Genomic DNA, 21,181 nt, shown 5'->3' with positions numbered 1-21,181 from the left:
CCATAGGGACCCATAGGGACCCCATAAGGACCCCATAGGGACCCCATAGGGAACCCATAGGGACCCCATAAGGAACCCATAGGGACCCCATAAGGAACCCATAGGGACCCCATAGGGAACATAGGGACCCCATAGGGACCCCATAAGGAACCCATAGGGACCCCATAGGGAACCATAGGGACCCCATAGGGACCCCATAAGGAACCCATAGGGACCCCATAGGGAACCATAGGGACCCCATAAGGAACCCATAGGGAACCATAGGGACCCCATAAGGACCCCATAAGGAACCCATAGGGACCCCATAGGGAACCATAGGGACCCCATAGGGACCCCATAAGGAACCCATAGGGACCCCATAGGGAACCATAGGGACCCCATAGGGACCCCATAAGGAACCATAAGGGCCCCATAAGGACCCCATAGGGAACCATAGGGACCCCATAAGGAAACATAAGGGCCCCATAAGGACCCCATAGGGACCCCATAAGGACCCCATTAACGGCAATGGGGTCACCCCATAATGACCCCAAAGGGAACCATAGGGTCCCCATAAGGACCCCATAGGGACCACATAGGGACCCCATAGGAACCCCATAAGGAAACCATAGGGACCCCATAAGGACCCCATATAGACCCCAAAAGGACCCCATAGGGACCCCATTAACAGCAATGGGATTAAGGACCCCACAGGGACCCCATTAATGGCAATGGGGTCACCCCATAAGGAACCCATAGGGACCCCATAGGGACCACATAAGGACCCCATAGGGACCCTATAGGGACCCCATAGGGACCCCATAAGGACTCCATAGGGACCCCATAGGGACCCCATAAGGACTCCATAGGGTCCACATAGGGAACCCATAGGAACCCATAGGGACCCCATAAGGAAACATAAGGGCCCCATAAGGACCCCATAGGGACCCCATAAGGACCCCATTAACGGCAATGGGGTCACCCCATAATGACCCCAAAGGGAACCATAGGGACCCCATAAGGACCCCATAGGGACCACATAGGGACCCCATAGGAACCCCATAAGGAAACCATAGGGACCACATTAAGGGCAATGGGGTGACCCCATAAGGAACCCATAGAGACCCCATAGGGACCCCATAAGGAACCCATAAGGACCCCATAAGGACCCCATAGGGACCCCATTAATAGCAATGGGGTTAAGGACCCCATAGGGACCCCATTAAGGGCAATGGGGTCACCCCATAAGGAACCCATAGGGACCCCATAGGGAACCATAGGGACCCCATAGGGACCCCATAAGGAACCCATAGGAACCCCATAGGGAACCATAGGGACCCCATAGGGACCCCATAAGGAACCATAGGAACCCATAAGGACCCCATAAGGGACCATAGGGACCCATAGGGACCCCATAAGGAACCATAGGGACCCCATAAGGACCCCATAGGGAACCATAGGGACCCCATAGGGAACTATAGGGACCCCATAGGGACCCCATAAGGAACCCATAGGGACCCCATAGGGAACCATAGGGACCCCATAGGGACCCCATAAGGAACCATAAGGGCCCCATAAGGACCCCATAGGGACCCCATAAGGACCCCATTAACGGCAATGGGGTCACCCCATAACGACCCCAAAGGGAACCATAGGGACCCCATAAGGACCCCATAGGGACCACATAGGGACCCCATAGGAACCCCATAAGGAAACCATAGGGACCACATTAAGGGCAATGGGGTGACCCCATAAGGAACCCATAGAGACCCCATAGGGACCCCATAAGGAACAACAGGGACCCCATAAGGACCCCATAGGGAACTCATAAGGACCCCATAGGGACCCCATTAAGGGCAATGGGGTCACCCCATAAGGACCCATAGGGACCCCATAGAGACCCCATAAGGACCCCATAGGGACCCCATAAGGACCCCATAAGGACCCCATTAATAGCAATGGGGTTAAGGACCCCATAGGGACCCCATTAAGGGCAATGGGGTGACCCCATAAGGACCCCATAGGGACCCCCTCCCCCCCCCCCCCGGGGGCGGAAATCCCGCGAGGTTTCGCTTCTCCTTCCGGGAATTCACGTGGGGGGGGGATGGGACACGCGTGGGACGAGGATGAGATCATATGGGGGGGGTAATAGGGGATATAGGGGGTATAAGGGATATAGGGGGGTATAGGGGATATAGGGGGGTATAGGGGGATATGGGGTGCGATATGGGGAGATATGGGGGGATATGGGGGGATATGGGGGGATATGGGGGGATATAGGGGGGATATAGGGGGATATAGGGGGGATATAGGGGGGATATGGGGGGATATAGGGGGATATAGGGGGGATATAGGGGGGATATGGGGGGGCATAGGGGGATATAGGGGGGATATGGGGGGATATAGGGGGGATATGGGGGGGATATGGGGGGATATAGGGGGATATAGGGGAATATAGGGGGGATATGGGGGGATATGGGGGGATACAGGGGGATATAGGGGATATATGGGGGGATATAGGGGGGATATAGGGGATATATGGGGGGATATGGGGGGATATAGGGGGGATATGGGGGGATATAGGGGGGATATAGGGGATATGGGGGGATATAGGGGGGATATGGGGGGATATGGGGGGATATGGGGTGGATATAGGGGGATATAGGGGGGTATAGGGGGATAAGGGGGGATATATAGGGGGATAAAAGGGGGAAATAGGGGAATATAGGGGGATATGGGGGGGTATGGGGGAGTATAGGGGGATATGGGGGGGATATAGGGGGGATATAGGGGGGATATGGGGGGATATAGGGCGGATATAGGGCGGATATAGGGCCGGGAGGGGATATAGGGACGGATATAAGGACATGGGGGGGGGGGGGGGGTGGCGGATATAGGGTCACCTATGGGGCAGTTATGGGGACGTCCCCGCTGCATCCGGATGGTGTCATCTCCGACCCCAAGAGAGCTGCTGTGGGGCACCGCCCCATAGAGGACACGGCCCCATAGAGGACATGGGATCCTATAGGGCACAGCCCCATAGAGGACATGGGATCCTATAGGGCACGGCCCCATAGAGGACATGGCATCCTATAGGGCACGGCCCCATAGAGGACATGGCATCCTATAGGGCACAGCCCCATAGAGGACACGGCCCCATGGAGGACATGGGATCCTATAGGGCACAGCCCCATTGCTATAGGGCACAGCCCCATAGAGGACATGGGATCCTATAGGGCACAGCCCCATTGCTATAGGGCACAGCCCCATAGAGGACATGGAGTCCTATAGGGCACAGCCCCATTGCTATAGGGCACGGCCCCATAGAGGACATGGGATCCTATAGGGCACAGCCCCATAGAGGACATGGGATCCTATAGGGCACGGCCCCATAGAGGACATGAGATCCTATAGGGCACGGCCCCATTGCTATAGGGTATGGCCCCATAGAGGACATGGGATCCTATAGGGCACGGCCCCATAGAGGACATGGGATCCTATAGGGCACCGCCCCATAGAGGACATGGGATCCTATAGGGCACCGCCCCATAGAGGACATGGGATCCTATAGGGCACAGCCCCATAGAGGACATGGGATCCTATAGGGCACAGCCCCATAGAGGACATGGGATCCTATAGGGCCCAGCCCCACATCCCCCCCCCCGATCCCATTAACGAAGGCCGCTAACGAGCTCATTATTTCCTCAGGAAACAAAGTGCCACCGCCCCACATTGTCCCCAATGCCAACATCCCATAATGATCCTATTAATGCCATCCCATAATGATCCCATAATACCATCCCATAATGACCCCATTAATGCCAACATCCCATAAGGACCCCATAAGACCTTCAAACCCCATAAGAAACCCCATAGGACCTCCAACCCTATAGGACCCCATAGGGACCCCATTAATGGCAATGGGGTCACCCCATAGGGACCCCATTAATGGCACCTTAAGGACCCCATAGGGACCCCATTAATGGCACCATTAGGACCCCATAAAGACCCCATAGGGACCCCATAGGTATTGATCCCACTAATGGCACCTTAAGGACCCCATAGGGACCCCATTAATGGCAATGGGGTTACCCCATAAAGACCCCATAGGGACCGCAATAAGGGCAATGGGGTCACCCCATAAGGACCCCATAGGGACCCCATTAATGGCACCATTAGGACCCCATAAAGACCCCATAGGGACCCCATAGGTATCGATCCCATTAATGGCACCTTAAGGACCCCATAGGGATCCCATTAATGGCACCATTACGACCCCATAGGGACCCCATTAACAGCAATGGGGTCACCCCATAGGACCCCATAGGGACCCCATTAATGGCACCTTAAGGACCCCATAGGGACCCCATAGGGATCGATCCCATTAATGGCACCATAAGGATCCCATAGGGACCCCAATAACAGCAATGGGGTCACCCCATAAGGACCCCATAGGGACCCCATTAATGGCACCATTAGGACCCCATAAAGACCCCATAGGGACCCCATAGGTATCGATCCCACTAATGGCACCTTAAGGACCCCATAGAGACCCCATTAATGGCAATGGGGTTACCCCATAAAGACCCCATAGGGACCCCAATAAGGGCAATGGGGTCACCCCATAAGGATCCCATAGGGATGGACCCCATTAATGGCACCATTAGGACCCCATAGGGATCCCATTAATGGCAATAGGGTCACCCCATAAGGACCCCATTAAATGCAATGGGGTCACCCCATAGGGACCCCATAGGGATCGATCCCATTAATGGCACCTTAAGGACCCCATAAGACCCATAACCCCATAAGAACACCCCAAAATCCCCCAAACAACCCCAAAAAGAAGCCAGAAACCCCATAAACGACCCCAAAAAGAAGCCAGAAACCCCATAAAGGCCCCATTTGAACCCTATATAGGGTCTTTATTATGGGATGTCCCTATAGGGCATGTTGAAGGGTTGTAGGGCCGCGTATCTCCTGTCACCCCATAGGGACCCCATAGGGACCCCATAGGGACTTTATAGGGACCCTATAGGGACCCCATTGACCATAAGACCCCCAAACCCCATAAGAAACCCCATAAAGGCCCCATTTGAACCCTATATAGGGTCTTTATTGTTATGGGGTGTCCCTATAGGGCATGTTGAAGGGTTGTAGGGCCGTGTATCTCCTGTCACCCCATAGGGACCCCATAGGGACCCCATAGGGACCATAAGACCCCCCAACCCCATAAGAAACCCCATATAGGCCCCATTTGAACCCTATATAGGGTCTTTATTATGGGATGTCCCTATAGGGCATGTTGAAGGGTTGTAGGGCCGCGTATCTCCTGTCACCCCATAGGGACCCCATAGGGACCCCATAGGGACTTTATAGGGACCCTATAGGGACCCCATTGACCATAAGACCCCCAAACCCCATAAGAAACCCCATAAAGGCCCCATTTAACCCTATATAGGGTCTTTATTATGGGATGTCCCTATAGGGCATGTTGAAGGGTTGTAGGGCCGTGTATCTCCTGTCACCCCATAGGGACCCTATAGGGACCCCATAGGGACCCCATAGGGACCATAAGACCCCCCAACCCCATAAGAAACCCCATATAGGCCCCATTTGAACCCTATATAGGGTCTTTATTATGGGATGTCCCTATAGGGCATGTTGAAGGGTTGTAGGGCCGTGTATCTCCTGTCACCCCATAGGGACCCCATAGGGACCCCATAGGGACCCTATAGGGACCCCATAGACCATAAGACCCCCAAACCCCATAAGAAACCCCATAAAGGCCCCATTTGAGCCCTATATAGGGTCTTTATTATGGGATGTCCCTATAGGGCATGCTGAAGGGTTGTAGGGCCGTGTATCTCCTGTCACCCCATAGGGACCCCATAGGGACCCCATAGTGACCCCATAGGGACCCCATAGGGACCCCATTGACCATAAGACCCCCCAACCCCATAAGAAACCCCATAAAGGCCCCATTTGAACCCTATATAGGGTCTTTATTATGGGATGTCCCTATAGGGCATGTTGAAGGGTTGTAGGGCCGCGTATCTCCTGTCACCCCATAGGGACCCTATAGGGACCCCATAGGGACCCCATTGACCATAAGACCCCCCAAACCCCATAAGAAACCCCATAAAGGCCCCATTTGAACCCTATATAGGGTCTTTATGATGGGATGTCCCTATAGGGCACGTTGAAGGGTTGTAGGGCCGTGTATCTCCTGTCACCCCATAGGGACCCCATAGGGACCCCATAGGGACCCCATTGACCATAAGACCCCCCAACCCCATAAGAAACCCCATAAAGGCCCCATTTAACCCTATATAGGGTCTTTATTATGGGATGTCCCTATAGGGCATGTTGAAGGGTTGTAGGGCCGTGTATCTCCTGTCACCCCATAGGGACCCTATAGGGACCCCATAGGGACCCCATTGACCATAAGACCCCCAAACCCCATAAGAAACCCCATAAAGGCCCCATTTGAACCCTATATAGGGTCTTTATTATGGGGTGTCCCTATAGGGCATGTTGAAGGGTTGTAGGGCCGTGTATCTCCTGTCACCCCATAGGGACCCCATAGGGACCCCATAGGGACCCCATTGACCATAAGACCCCCCAACCCCCATAAGAAACCCCATAAAGGCCCCATTTGAACCCTATATAGGGTCTTTATGATGGGATGTCCCTATAGGGCATGTTGAAGGGTTGTAGGGCCGTGTATCTCCTGTCACCCCATAGGGACCCCATAGGGACCCTATAGGGACCCCATTGACCATAAGACCCCCAAACCCCATAAGAAACCCCATAAAGGCCCCATTTGAATCCCATATAGGGTCGTATCATTATGGGATGTCCCTATAGGGCACGTTGAAGGGTTGTAGGGCCGTGTATCTCCTGTCACCCCATAGGGACCCCATAAGGACCCCATAGGGACCCCATAGGGACCCTATAGGGACCCCATAGACCATAAGACCCCCAAACCCCATAAGAAACCCCATAAAGGCCCCATTTGAACCCTATATAGGGTCTTTATGATGGGATGTCCCTATAGGGCATGTTGAAGGGTTGTAGGGCCGTGTATCTCCTGTCACCCCATAGGGACCCCATAGGGACCCTATAGGGACCCCATAAGGACCCCATAGGGACCCCATTGACCACAAGACCCCCCAAACCCCATAAGAAACCCCATAAAGGCCCCATTTGAACCCTATATAGGATCGTATCATTATGGGATGTCCCTATAGGGCACGTTGAAGGGTTGTAGGGCCGCGTATCTCCTGTCACCCCATAGGGACCCTATAGGGACCCTATAGGGACCCCATTGACCATAAGAACCCCAAACCCCATAAGAAACCCCATAAAGGCCCCATTTGAGCCCTATATAGGGTCGTATCATTATGGGATGTCCCTATAGGGCATGTTGAAGGGTTGTAGGGCCGTGTATCTCCTGTCACCCCATAGGGACCCCATAGGGACCCTATAGGGACCCCATTGACCATAAGACCCCCCAACCCCATAAGAAACCCCATAAAGGCCCCATTTGAACCCTATATAGGGTCTTTATTATGGGATGTCCCTATAGGGCATGTTGAAGGGTTGTAGGGCCGTGTATCTCCTGTCGTGCCATAGGATTTTCTCTTGTAGGGTCTGTAGGGCCGGCACCGTCAGCACCAGAGCGCGGTGCTTTAGGATGCTGTGCACGTTCAGCCCTATAGGGGAAATATGGGGTTAGAGGGGATCTATGGGGTTATAGGGGATCTATGGGGTTATAGGGGATCTATGGGGTTATAGGGGATCTATGGGGGATCTATGGGGTTATGGGGGATCTATGGGGGATCTATAGGGTTATAGGGGATCTATGGGGTTATAGGGGATCTATGGGGGATCTATGGGGTTATAGGGGATCTATGGGGGATCTATAGGGTTAGAGGGGATATATGGGGGATCTATAGGGTTATAGGGGATCTATGGGGTTAGAGGGGATCTATGGGGGATCTATAGGGTTAGAGGGGATCTATGGGGTTATAGGGGATCTATGGGGGATCTATAGGGTTATAGGGGATCTATGGGGTTATAGGGGATCTATGGGGGATCTATAGGGTTAGAGGGGATCTATGGGGGATCTATAGGGTTAGAGGGGATCTATGGGGATCTATAGGGTTAGAGGGGATCTATGGGGGATCTATGGGGTTAGAGGGGATCTATGGGGATCTATAGGGTTAGAGGGGATCTATGGGGGATCTATGGGGTTAGAGGGGATCTATGGGGTTATAGGGGATGTATGGGGTTATAGGGGATCTATAGGGTTATAGGGAACCTATAGGGTTATAGGGGATCTATAAGGTTATAGGGGATCTATAGGGTTATAGGGGATCTATGGGGTTATAGGGGATCTATGGGGTTATAGGGGATCTATGGGGTTATAGGGGATTTATAGGGTAATAGGGTGGGGGTTATAGGGGATCTATAGGGTTATAGGGGATCTATGGGGTTATAGGGGATCTATGGGGTTACAGGGGATTTATAGGGTTATAGGGTTGGGGTTATAGGGGATCTATGGGGTTATAGGGGATCTATGGGGTTATAGGGGATCTATAGGGTTATAAGGGATCTATAGGGTTATAGGGGATCTATGGGGGATCTACAGGGTTAGAGGGGATCTATGGGGGATCTATGGGGTTAGAGGGGATCTATGGGGTTAGAGGGGATCTATGGGGTTAGAGGGGATCTATAGGGGAAATAGGGCTGGGTTATAGGGGATCTATGGGGTTATAGGGGATCTATGGGCGATCTATAGGGTTAGAGGGGATCTATGGGGGATCTATAGGGTTATAGGGGATCTATGGGCGATCTATAGGGTTATAGGGGATCTATGGGGGATCTATAGGGTTAGAGGGGATCTATGGGGTTATAGGGGATCTGTAGGGGAAATAGGGCTGGGTTATAGGGGATCTATAGGGTTACAGGGGATCTATGGGGTTATATGGGATCCATGGGGTTATAGGGGATCTATGGGGGATCTATAGGGTTATAGGGGACCTATGGGGGATCTATAGGGTTATAGGGGATCTATAGGGTTCTAGGGGATCTATGGGGTTAGAGGGGATATATGGGGTTAGAGGGGATCTATAAGGTTATAGAGGATCTATAGGGTTATAGGGTCGAGGTTATAGAGGATCTATAGGGTTATAGAGGATCTATAGGGTTATAGGGGATCTATGGGGTTATAGGGGATCTATGGGGTTATAGGGGATCTATAGGGTTATAGGGGATCTATGGGGTTATAGGGGATCTATAGGGTTATAGGGGATCTATAGGGTTATAGGGGATCTATAGGGTTATAGGGGATCTATGGGGTTATAGGGGATTTATAGGGTTATAGGGTCGGGGTTATAGGGGATCTATAGGGTTATAGGGGATAGATAGGGTAATAGGGTGGGGGTTATAGGGGATCTATAGGGTTATATGGGATCTATAGGGTTATAGGGGATCTATAAGGTTATAGGGGATCTATAGGGTTATAGGGTCGGGTTTATAGGGGATCTATAGGGTTATAGGGGATCTATGGGGTTATAGGGGATTTATAAGGTTATAGAGTCGGGGTTATAGGGGATTTATAGGGTTATATGGGATCTATAGGGTTATAGGGGATCTATAGGGTTATAGGGTCGGGGTTATAGGGGATCTATAGGGTTATAGGGGATCTGTAAGGTTATAGGGGATGGATAGGGTAATAGGGTGGGGGTTATAGGGGATCTATAGGGTTATAGGGGATCTATAGGGTTATAGGGGGTTATACCCCCCCTTATGGGGTCTATGGGGCGGCCATAATAAGGGGGGGGGTCTTACCCAGCAGTGGGATCAGGGTGTAGGATTTGAGGTCGGCGACGGCGGCTTGAATGGATGGGGGGGGGTCGTCACTATAGGGGAAAATAAGGGGGTTATATGGGGGATATGGGGGATATAGGGGATATAGGGGGATATAGGGGGGATATGGGGGGATATGGGGGGATATGGGGTGGTTATAGGGGATATAGGGGGATATGGGGGGATATAGGGGGGATATAGGGGGATATAGGGGGATATAGGGGGATATAGGGGGGATATGGGGTGGTTATAGGGGATATAGGGAGGATATGGGGGGATATAGGGGGATATAGGGGGATATAGGGGGGATATGGGGGATATAGGGGGGATACAGGGCCGCTATAGGGTCGCTATAGGGCCGCTATAGGGTCAGCCCCGTCTATAGGGCCGCTATAGGGTCGCTATAGGGCCGCTATAGGGTCGCTATGGGGTCGCTATGGGGTCAGCCCCGTCTATAGGGCCGCTATAGGGTCGCTATAGGGCCGCTATAGGGCCGCTATAGGGTCGCTATGGGGTCAGCCCCATCTATAGGGCCGCTATAGGGTCGCTATAGGGTCAGCCCCGTCTATAGGGCCGCTATAGGGTCGCTATGGGGTCAGCCCCATCTATAGGGTCGCTATAGGGTCAGCCCCATCTACAGGGTCGCTATAGGGTCAGCCCCATCTATAGGGTCGCTATAGGGCCGCTATGGGGTCGCTATAGGGTCGCTATAGGGTCGGCCCCGTTACCCGTCCACTATCAGCGCCGACTCCCCCCAGTGTCGATGCTGCGCCACGTCCAGCAGGTGGCGCCCGTGAGCGGCCGGAAGCTCCAGCGAGTCCACGATGTGAACGTCGTCCTATAGGGAACAATGGGGCGGGGGGTGATCATAGGGACCCCATAGAAACACATAGAGACCCCATAGGGACACATAGGGACCCCATAGAGACCCATAGGGACCCATAGAGACACATAGGGACACATAGGGACCCATAGGGACACATAGGGACCTATAGGGACCCCATAGAGACCCATAGAGACCCCATAGAGACTCATAGGGACCTATAGAGGCCCATAGGGACCCATAGGGACCCATAGAGACACATAGGGACACATAGAGACCCATAGGGACACATAGGGACACATAGGGACCCCATAGAGACCCATAGAGACCCCATAGAGACTCATAGGGACCTATAGAGGCCCATAGGGACCCATAGGGACCCATAGAGACCCCAAAGGGACACATAGGGACACATAGGGACCCATAGAGACCCACAGGGACCCATAGAGACCCATAGGGACATATAGGGACCCCATAGAGACCCACAGGGACCCACAGAGACCTATAGGGACCCATAGATATCCAGAGACCCATAGGGACCCCATGGACATATAGGGACCCCATAGTGACACATAGGGACACATAGAAACCCATAGGGACACATAGGGACCTATAGGGACCCCATAGAGACCCATAGAGACCCCATAGAGACTCATAGGGACCTATAGAGGCCCATAGGGACCCATAGGGATCCATAGGGACCCATAGAGACCCCATAGGGACACATAGGGACACATAGGGACCCCATAGAGACCGAGACCCATAGAGACCCATAGGGACCCATAGAGACCCACAGAGACCCACAGAAACCCATAGGGACACATAGGTACCCACAGGGACCCATAGAGACACATAGGGACACATAGAGACCCATAGGGACACATAGGGACCTATAGGGACCCCATAGAGACCCATAGAGACCCCATAGAGACTCATAGGGACCTATAGAGGCCCATAGGGACCCATAGGGACCCATAGAGACCCCAAAGGGACACATAGGGACACATAGGGACCCATAGAGACCCATAGGGACCCATAGAGACACATAGCGACCTATAGGGACCCCATAGAGACCCCATAGAGACTCATAGGGTCCTATAGAGGCCCATAGGGGCCCATAGGGACCCACAGAGACCCCAAAGGGACACATAGGGACACATAGGGACCCATAGAGACCCATAGGGACCCATAGAGACCTATAGGGACCTATAGAGACCTATAGGGACACATAGGGACTCATAGAGACACATAGGGACCCCACAGGGACACATAGGGACCCCATAAAAACACATAGGGACCCATAGGGACCCCATAGAGACCGAGACCCATAGAGACCTATAGAGACCCATAGAGACACATAGGGACACATAAGGACCCATAGGGACCCATAGAGTCCCATAGAGACCCATAGGGATCCATAGGGACCCACAGAGACCTATAGGGACCCATAGGGACACACAGGGACCCCATAGAGACACATAGGGACAGATAGGGACCTATAGAGACCTATAGAGGCCCATAGGGACCCATAGAGACCCCATAGGGACACATAGGGACACATAGGGACCCCACAGGGACCCATAGAGACGCATAGGGACCCCATAAAAACACATAGGAACCCATAGGGACCCCATAGAGACCGAGACCCATAGAGACCTATAGAGACCCATAGGGACCCATAGAGACCCATAGGGACCCATAGGGACACATAGGTACCCATAGAGACCCCATAGAGACCCATAGGGACACATAGAGTCCCATAGAGATCCATAGGGACCCCATAGGGACCCACAGAGACCTATAGGGACCCATAGGGACACATAGGGACCCCATAGAGACACATAGGGACCCATAGAGACCCATAAGTAACCCCATAGGGAACCATAGAGACCCATAGCGACACACAGAGGCCCATAGAGACCCATAGGGACCCATAGAGACACACAGAGACCCATAGGGACATATAGGGACCACATAGGGACCCCATAGAGACTCATAGGGACCCATAGGGACCCATAGAGACACATAGGGACACATAGGGACCCATAGGGACCTATAGGGACCCCATAGAGACCCATAGAGACCCCATAGAGACCCATAGGGACCTACAGAGGCCCATAGGGACCCATAGGGACCCATAGAGACCCCAAAGGGACACATAGGGACCCATAGAGACCCATAGAGACCTATAGAGACCTATAGAGACACATAGGGACTCATAGAGACACATAGGGACCCCACAGGGACACATAGGGACCCCATAAAAACACATAGGGACCCATAGGGACCCCATAGAGACTGAGACCCATAGAGACCTATAGAGACCCATAGGGACCCATAGAGACCCATAGGGACCCCACAGGGACACATAGGGACCCCATAAAAACACATAGGGACCCATAGGGACCCCATAGAGACCGAGACCCATAGAGACCTATAGAGACCCATAGGGACCCATAGAGACCCACAGAGACCCATAGAGACACATAGGGACACATAGGGACCCATAGGGACACATAGAGACACATAGGGACCCATAGAGTCCCATAGAGACCCATAGGGACCCCATAGGGACCCACAGAGACCTATAGGGACCCATAGGGACACATAGGGACCCCATAGGGACAGATAGGGACAGATAGGGACCTATAGAGACCTATAGAGGCCCATAGGGACCCCATAGGGACACATAGGGACACATAGGGACCCCACAGGGACCCATAGAGACACATAGGGACCCCATAAAAACACATAGGGACCCATAGGGACCCCATAGAGACCGAGACCCATAGAGACCCATAGGGACCCATAGGGACCCATAGAGACCCATAGGGACCCATAGAGACACATAGGGACCCATAGAGACACATAGGGACCCATAGAGACACATAGGGACACATAGGGACCCATAGGGACCCATAGGGACCCATGGGGACCCATAGGAACCCATAGAGACACATAGAGCCCCATAGGGACCCATAGGGACCCCATAGAGACCCATAAGGACCCATAGTGACCCACAGAGACCCATAGAGACCCATAGTGACCCATAAGTCCGCCCCCAGCCCCACATCGCCCCCCAGCTCCGCCCCATAGCGCCCCCCACCTGCATGAACTTGACGGTGAGCGCCACCTTGAGGCCGAGCAGCCGAACCTTCATGGGCAGCATGTAATAATAACTTGTGGGGCCGCGGGGACCGTGAGCAACGCCGCCTATAGGGGAACAGGGGGCAGGTGTGGGGCAGGTGTGGGGCAGGGGGGGGTAGATGTGGGGCAGGGGGGGGCAGGTGTGGGGCAGGTGTGGGGCAGGGGGGTAGATGTGGGGCGGGGGGGGTAGATATGGGGCAGGGGGGGGCAGATGTGGGGCAGGGGAGCAGTTATGGGGTGGGCAGTTGTGGGGCAGGGGGGGCAGATGTGGGGCGGGGGGGGGTAGATGTGGGGCAGGGGGGTAGATGTGGGGCAGGGGGGGGGTAGATGTGGGGCAGGGGGGGGTAGATGTGGGGCAGGGGGGGGTAGATGTGGGGCAGGGGGGGCAGATGTGGGGCAGGGGGGGGTAGATGTGGGGCAGGGGGGGGTAGATGTGGGGCGGGAGGGGGTAGATGTGGGGCGGGAGGGGGTAGATGTGGGGCAGGGGGGGGTAGATGTGGGGCAGGGGGGGGTAGATGTGGGGCAGGGGGGGTAGATGTGGGGAGGGGGGGGTAGATGTGGGGAGGGGGGGGCAGACGTGGGGCAGGGGGGTTAGATGTGGGGCAGGGGGGTTAGATGTGGGGCAGGGGGGGGTAGATGTGGGGCAGGGGGGGTAGATGTGGGGCAGAGGGGGGTAGATGTGGGGAGGGGGGGGTAGATGTGGGGCAGGGGGGTTAGATGTGGGGCAGGGGGGGGTAGATGTGGGGCAGGGGGGTTAGATGTGGGGCAGGGGGGTAGATATGGGGCAGGGGGGGGTAGATATGGGGCAGGGGGGGGCAGATGTGGGGCAGGGGGGGCAGATGTGGGGCAGGGGGGGGCAGGTGTGGGGCAGGGGAGCAGTTATGGGGTGGGCAGTTGTGGGGCAGGGGGGGTAGATGTGGGGCAGGGGGGGGTAGATGTGGGGCAGGGGGGGGTAGATGTGGGGCAGGGGGGTAGATGTGGGGCAGGGGGGTAGATGTGGGGTGGGGGGTAGATGTGGGGCAGGGGGGGCAGATGTGGGGCAGGGGGGGTAGATGTGGGGCAGGGGGGTTAGATGTGGGGCAGGGGGGTTAGATGTGGGGCAGGGGGGGGTAGATGTGGGGCAGGGGGGGGTAGATGTGGGGCAGGGGGGGGTAGATGTGGGGCAGGGGGGTAGATATGGGGCGGGGGGGGCAGATGTGCGGCAGGGGGGTTAGATGTGGGGCAGGGGGGGGTAGATGTGGGGCAGGGGGGGTAGATGTGGGGCAGGGGGGGGGCAGGTGTGGAGCAGGGGGGGGTAGATGTGGGGCAGGGGGGGGTAGATGTGGGGCAGGGGGGGTAGATGTGGGGCAGGGGGGGGTAGATGTGGGGCAGGGGGGGGTAGATGTGGGGCAGGGGGGGCAGATGTGGGGCGGGGGGGGTAGATGTGGGGCAGGGGGGGGTAGATGTGGGGCAGGGGGGGCAGATGTGGGGCAGGAGGAGGTAGATGTGGGGCAGGGGGCAGTAGATGTGGGGCAGGGGGCAGTAGATGTGGGGAGAGGGGTCTCTATGGGGCAGCTATGGGTTGGCTATGGGGTGGCTATAGGGCAGTTATGGGGCAGCTATGGGTTGGCTATGGGGTGGCTATAGGGCAGTTATGGGGCAGCTATGGGGCAGTTATGGGGTCCCTATGGGGTCCCTATGGGTCTCAATGGAGCTCAATGGAACCCTATGGGGTCTCTATGGGGCAGCTATGGGGCAGTTATAGGACAGCTATAGGGCAGCTATGGGGCAGCTATGGGGTCCCTATGGGGCAGCTGTGGGGTCCCTATGGGGTCTCAATGGAACTCAATGGAACCCTATGGGGTCTCCATGGGGCAGCTATGGGGTCTCTAAGGGGTCCCTATGGGTCTCAATGGATCCCAATGGAACTCAATGGAGCTCAATGAATCTCAATGGAACCCTATGGGGTCTCTATGGGGCAGCTATGGGACATCTATGGGGCAGCTATGGGGCAGCTATGGGGCAGCTATAGGGCAGCTATGGGGCAGCTATGGGACATCTATGGGGCAGCTATGGGGCAGCTATGGGGCAGCTATGGGGCAGCTATAGGGCAGCTATGGGGCAGCTATGGGACATCTATGGGGCAGCTATGGGGTGTCCATAGGGCAGCTATGGGGCAGCTATGGGGCAGCTATGGGGCAGCTATAGGGCAGCTATGGGGCAGCTATGGGGCAGCTATGGGGCAGCTATGGGGTGTCCATAGGGCAGCTATAGGGCAGCTATGGGGCAGCTGTGGGGCAGCTATGGGGCAGCTATGGGGCAGCACTGACCCCCACGCCATAGGGGGCTGCGGATGCTGCCTTGCCGCGCTCTCCCCGTCCCCTTTTGCCTCCATGGTTTGCGGCCCCCGCCCCGAACCTCGGCCCGAGTCTTCACCTTGGCGTAGCTCTGCAATGGGGCCAGACCCACATGTGTGGGGCAGAGAAGTCAAACACCCCCCAGCCCCACATATCCACCCCATAGACCCATATATCGACCCCATAGACCCACATATCCACCCCATAGACCCACATATCCCCCCCCAGACCCACATATCCACCCCATAGACCCACATACCCACCCCACAGACCCACATATCCACCCCCAGACCCACATATCCACCCCCAGACCCACATATCCACACCCAGACCCACATATCCACCCCATAGACCCACATATCCACCCCATAGACCCACATATCCACCCCCAGACCCACATATCTACCCCATAGACCCACATATCCACCCCATAGACCCACATATCCACCCCATAGACCCACATATCCACCCCATAGACCCACATATCCACCCCATAGACCCATATATCGACCCCCAGACCCACATATCCACCCCATAGACCCACATATCCACCCCACAGACCCACATATCCACCCCATAGACCCACATATCGACCCCATAGACCCACATATCCACCCCATAGACCCACATATCCACCCCATAGACCCATATATCGACCCCCAGACCCACATATCCACCCCATAGACCCACATATCCACCCCACAGACCCACATATCCACCCCATAGACCCACATATCCACCCCCAGACCCACATATCCACCCCATAGACCCACATATCCACCCCATAGACCCACATATCCACCCCATAGACCCACATATCCACCCCCAGACCCACATATCCACCCCATAGACCCACATATCCACCCCACAGACCCACATATCCCCCCACAGACCCACATATCCACCCCCAGACCCACATATCCACCCCATAGACCCACATATCCCCCCCCAAACCCACATATCCACCCCCAGACCCACATAAACCCCCAGACCCACATATCCACCCCATAGACCCACATATCCACCCCACAGACCCACATATCCACCCTATAGACCCACATATCCACCCCATAGACCCATATATCGACCCCATAGACCCACATATCCACCCCCAGACCCACATATCCACCCCATAGACCCACATATCCACCCCATAGACCCACATATCCACCCCATAGACCCACATATCCACCCCATAAACCCATATATCGACCCCCAGACCCACATATCCCCCCCCAGACCCACATATCCACCCCATAGACCCACATATTGACCCCATAGACCCACATATCCCCCCATAGACCCACATATCCCCCCATAGACCCACATATCCACCCCATAGACCCACATATCCACCCCATAGACCCACATATCCACCCCACAGACCCACATATCCACCCCCAGACCCACATATCCCCCCCAGACCCACATATCCCCCCCCAGACCCACATATCCACCCCACAGACCCACATATCCACCCCACAGACCCACATATCCACCCCCAGACCCACATATCCACCCCATAGACCCACATATCCACCCCATAGACCCACATATCCACCCCACAGACCCACATATCCACCCCCAGACCCACATATCCCCCCCCAGACCCACATATCCACCCCCAGACCCACATATCCACCCCCAGACCAACATATCCACCCCATAGACCCACATATCCACCCCATAGACCCACATATTGACCCCATAGACCCACATATCCTCCCCCAGACCCACATATCCACCCCATAGACCCACATATCCACCCCATAGACCCACATATCCACCCTATAGACTCACATATCCACCCCACAGACCCACATATCCACCCCATAGACCCATATATCGACCCCATAGACCCACATATCCACCCCATAGACCCACATATCCACCCCATAGACCCACATATCCACCCCATAAACCCACATATCGACCCCCAGACCCACATATCGACCCCATAGACCCACATATCCACCCCATAGACCCACATATCCCCCCTCCAGACCCACATATCCACCCCATAGACCCACGTATCCACCCCATAGACCCACATATCCACCCCATAGACCCACATATCCACCCCATAGACCCACATATCCCCCACCAGACCCACATATCCGCCCCATAGACCCACATATCCACCCCCAGACCCACATATCCACCCCATAGACCCACATATCCACCCCCAGACCCACATATCCACCCCACAGACCCACATATCCACCCCATAGACCCACATATCCACCCCATAGACCCACATATCCACCCCCAGACCCACATATCCACCCCATAGACCCACATATCGACCCCATAGACCCACATATCCACCCCCAGACCCACATATCCACCCCATAGACCCACATATCGACCCCATAGACCCACATATCCACCCCATAGACCCACATATCCCCCCCATAGACCCACATATCCCCCCCATAGACCCACATATCCACCTCATAGACCCACATATCCACCCCATAGACCCACATATCCACCCCATAGACCCACATATCCACCCCACAGACCCACATATCCACCCCCAGACCCACATATCCACCCCCAGACCCACATATCCACCCCCAGACCCACATATCCACCCCATAGACCCACATATCCCCCCCATAGACCCACATATCCACCCCATAGACCCACATATCCCCCCCATAGACCCACATATCCCCCCCATAGACCCACATATCCACCCCATAGACCCACATATCCACCCCATAGACCCACATATCCACCCCCAGACCCACATATCCACCCCCAGACCCACGTATCCACCCCCAGACCCACGTATCCACCCCCAGACCCACATATCCACCCCATAGACCCACATACCCCCCCCCAGACCCACATATCCCCCCCCAAACCCACATATCCACCCCCCAGACCCACATATCCACCCCATAGACCCACATATCCACCCCATAGACCCACATATCCCCCCCCAGACCCACATATCCACCCCATAGACCCACATATCGACCCCATAGACCCACATATCAACCCCATAGACCCACATATCCCCCCCCAGACCCACATATCCACCCCATAGACCCACATATCCACCCCATAGACCCACATATCCACCCCATAGACCCACATATCCACCCCCAGACCCACATATCCACCCCATAGACCCACATATCCACCCCATAGACCCACATATCCACCCCATAGACCCACATATCCACCCCACAGACCCACATATCCACCCCCAGACCCACATATCCACCCCATAGACCCACATATCCACCCCATAGACCCACATATCCACCCCATAGACCCACATATCCCCCCCCAGACCCACATATCCACCCCATAGACCCACATATCCACCCCATAGACCCACATATCGACCCCATAGACCCACATATCCACCCCATAGACCCACATATCGACCCCATAGACCCACATATCCACCCCCAGACCCACATATCCCCCATAGACCCACATATCCCCCCCCAGACCCACATATCCACCCCATAGACCCATATATCGACCCCATAGACCCACATATCCACCCCCAGACCCACATATCCACCCCCAGACCCACATATCCACCCCCAGACCCACATATCCACCCCATAGACCCACATATCCCCCCCCAGACCCACATATCCACCCCACAGACCCACATATTCACCCCATAGACCCACATATCCCCCCCCAGACCCACATATCGACCCCCAGACCCACATATCCACCCCCCAGACCCACATATCCACCCCATAGACCCACATATCCCCCCCCATACCCACATAATCAACCCTCCCAGACCCACTTATTCACCCCTAAAACCCCACATCCCCCCCCCATAACCCCCATTATCACCCCCCAGCCCCACATATCCACCCCCCAGCCCCCCACATAACCCCCCCAGACCCCCATAAACCACCCCAGACCCACATTAGCCTCCCAATATCCCCCCCCTGAACCCCCATAAACCCTCCCAGCCCCACACATCCCCACCCCAGCCCCCTATAATCCCCCCCAGCCCCCCATAATCCCCACCCAGACCCACATAAACCCCTCCCATCCCAATATTCCGCCCCCAGCCCCACATTCACCCCCCAATATCCCCCCCTGAACCTCCATAATCCCCCCCAGCCCCCCATAATCCCTCCCAGACCCACATAATCACCCCCAGCCCCACACATCCCCACCTCAGCCCTCTATAATCCCCCCAGACCCACATAAATCCCCCCCCAGCCCCACATTAACCCCCCAATATCCCCCCCGAAGCCCCATAAACACCCCCAGACCCACATAAATCTCCCCACAGCCCCCTATAAACCCTCCCAGCCCCACATAATCCCCCCTAGCCCCACATACTCCCCCCCAGCCCCCCATAAACGCCCCCAGACCCACATAAATCCCCCACCAGACCCACATATCCTCCCCCAGACCCACATATCCACCCCATAGACCCACATATCCACCCCCCAGACCCACATATCCACCCCACAGACCCACATATCCACCCCATAGACCCACATATCCACCCCATAGACCCACATATCCACCCCCCAGCCCCACATATCCACCCCATAGACCCACATATCCACCCCCCAGACCCACATATCCACCCCATAAACCCACATATCGACCCCCAGACCCACATATCCACCCCCAGACCCACATATCCTCCCCCCAAACCCACATATCCACCCCATAGACCCACATATCCCCCCCCAGACCCACATATCCACCCCATAGACCCACATATCCCCCCCATAGACCCACATATCCACCCCATAGACCCACATATCCCCCCCCCCAGACCCACATATCCACCCCCAGACCCACATATCGACCCCATAGACCCACATATCCACCCCATAGACCCACATATCCCCCCCAGACCCACATATCCACCCCCAGACCCACATATCCCCCCATAGACCCATATATTCACCCCCAGACCCACATATCCCCCATAGACCCACATATCCACCCCATAGACCCACATATCCACCCCATAGACCCACATATCCACCCCCAGACCCACATATCC

The 21,181-nt window shown here is 55.3% G+C and overlaps 1 protein-coding gene across 1 annotated transcript; it reads right to left on the bottom strand.

Annotated features, from left to right (window-relative positions):
* Positions 1–7,527: 7,527 nt before the first annotated feature.
* LOC146751178 (large ribosomal subunit protein uL4m-like) lies at positions 7,528–16,258 on the bottom strand. Its single transcript, XM_085535353.1, has 5 exons — positions 16,135–16,258; positions 13,785–13,891; positions 10,584–10,693; positions 9,838–9,908; positions 7,528–7,697 (listed from the first exon to the last, which is right to left on the bottom strand). The coding sequence occupies exons 2-5, from the start codon at positions 13,845–13,847 to the stop codon at positions 7,552–7,554; spliced, it is 390 nt and encodes a 129-aa protein (XP_085391479.1). The 5' UTR covers positions 13,848–13,891; positions 16,135–16,258; the 3' UTR covers positions 7,528–7,551.
* Between the last annotated feature and the right edge of the window lie 4,923 nt (positions 16,259–21,181).

This window comes from Coturnix japonica, unplaced genomic scaffold, assembly GCF_054131305.1.
Source record: "Coturnix japonica strain WE unplaced genomic scaffold, WE-NBRP24 Scf119, whole genome shotgun sequence".
NCBI classification, from domain to species: domain Eukaryota; kingdom Metazoa; phylum Chordata; class Aves; order Galliformes; family Phasianidae; genus Coturnix; species Coturnix japonica.
Note: the sequence above shows the minus strand (reverse complement) of the source record. Positions and strands in the feature narration are given on the sequence as shown.

Coding starts and splice junctions, on each gene's coding strand:
- LOC146751178 (XM_085535353.1), bottom strand. CDS start 13,847: ATGCTGCCCATGAAGGTTCGGCTGCTCGGCCTCAAGGTGGCGCTCACC. Junction 10,694..13,784: donor TCACCGTCAAGTTCATGCAG/GTGGGGGGCGCT, acceptor TGTTCCCTATAG/GACGACGTTCACATCGTGGA. Junction 7,698..9,837: donor CACCCTGATCCCACTGCTGG/GTAAGACCCCCC, acceptor TTTCCCCTATAG/GGCTGAACGTGCACAGCATC.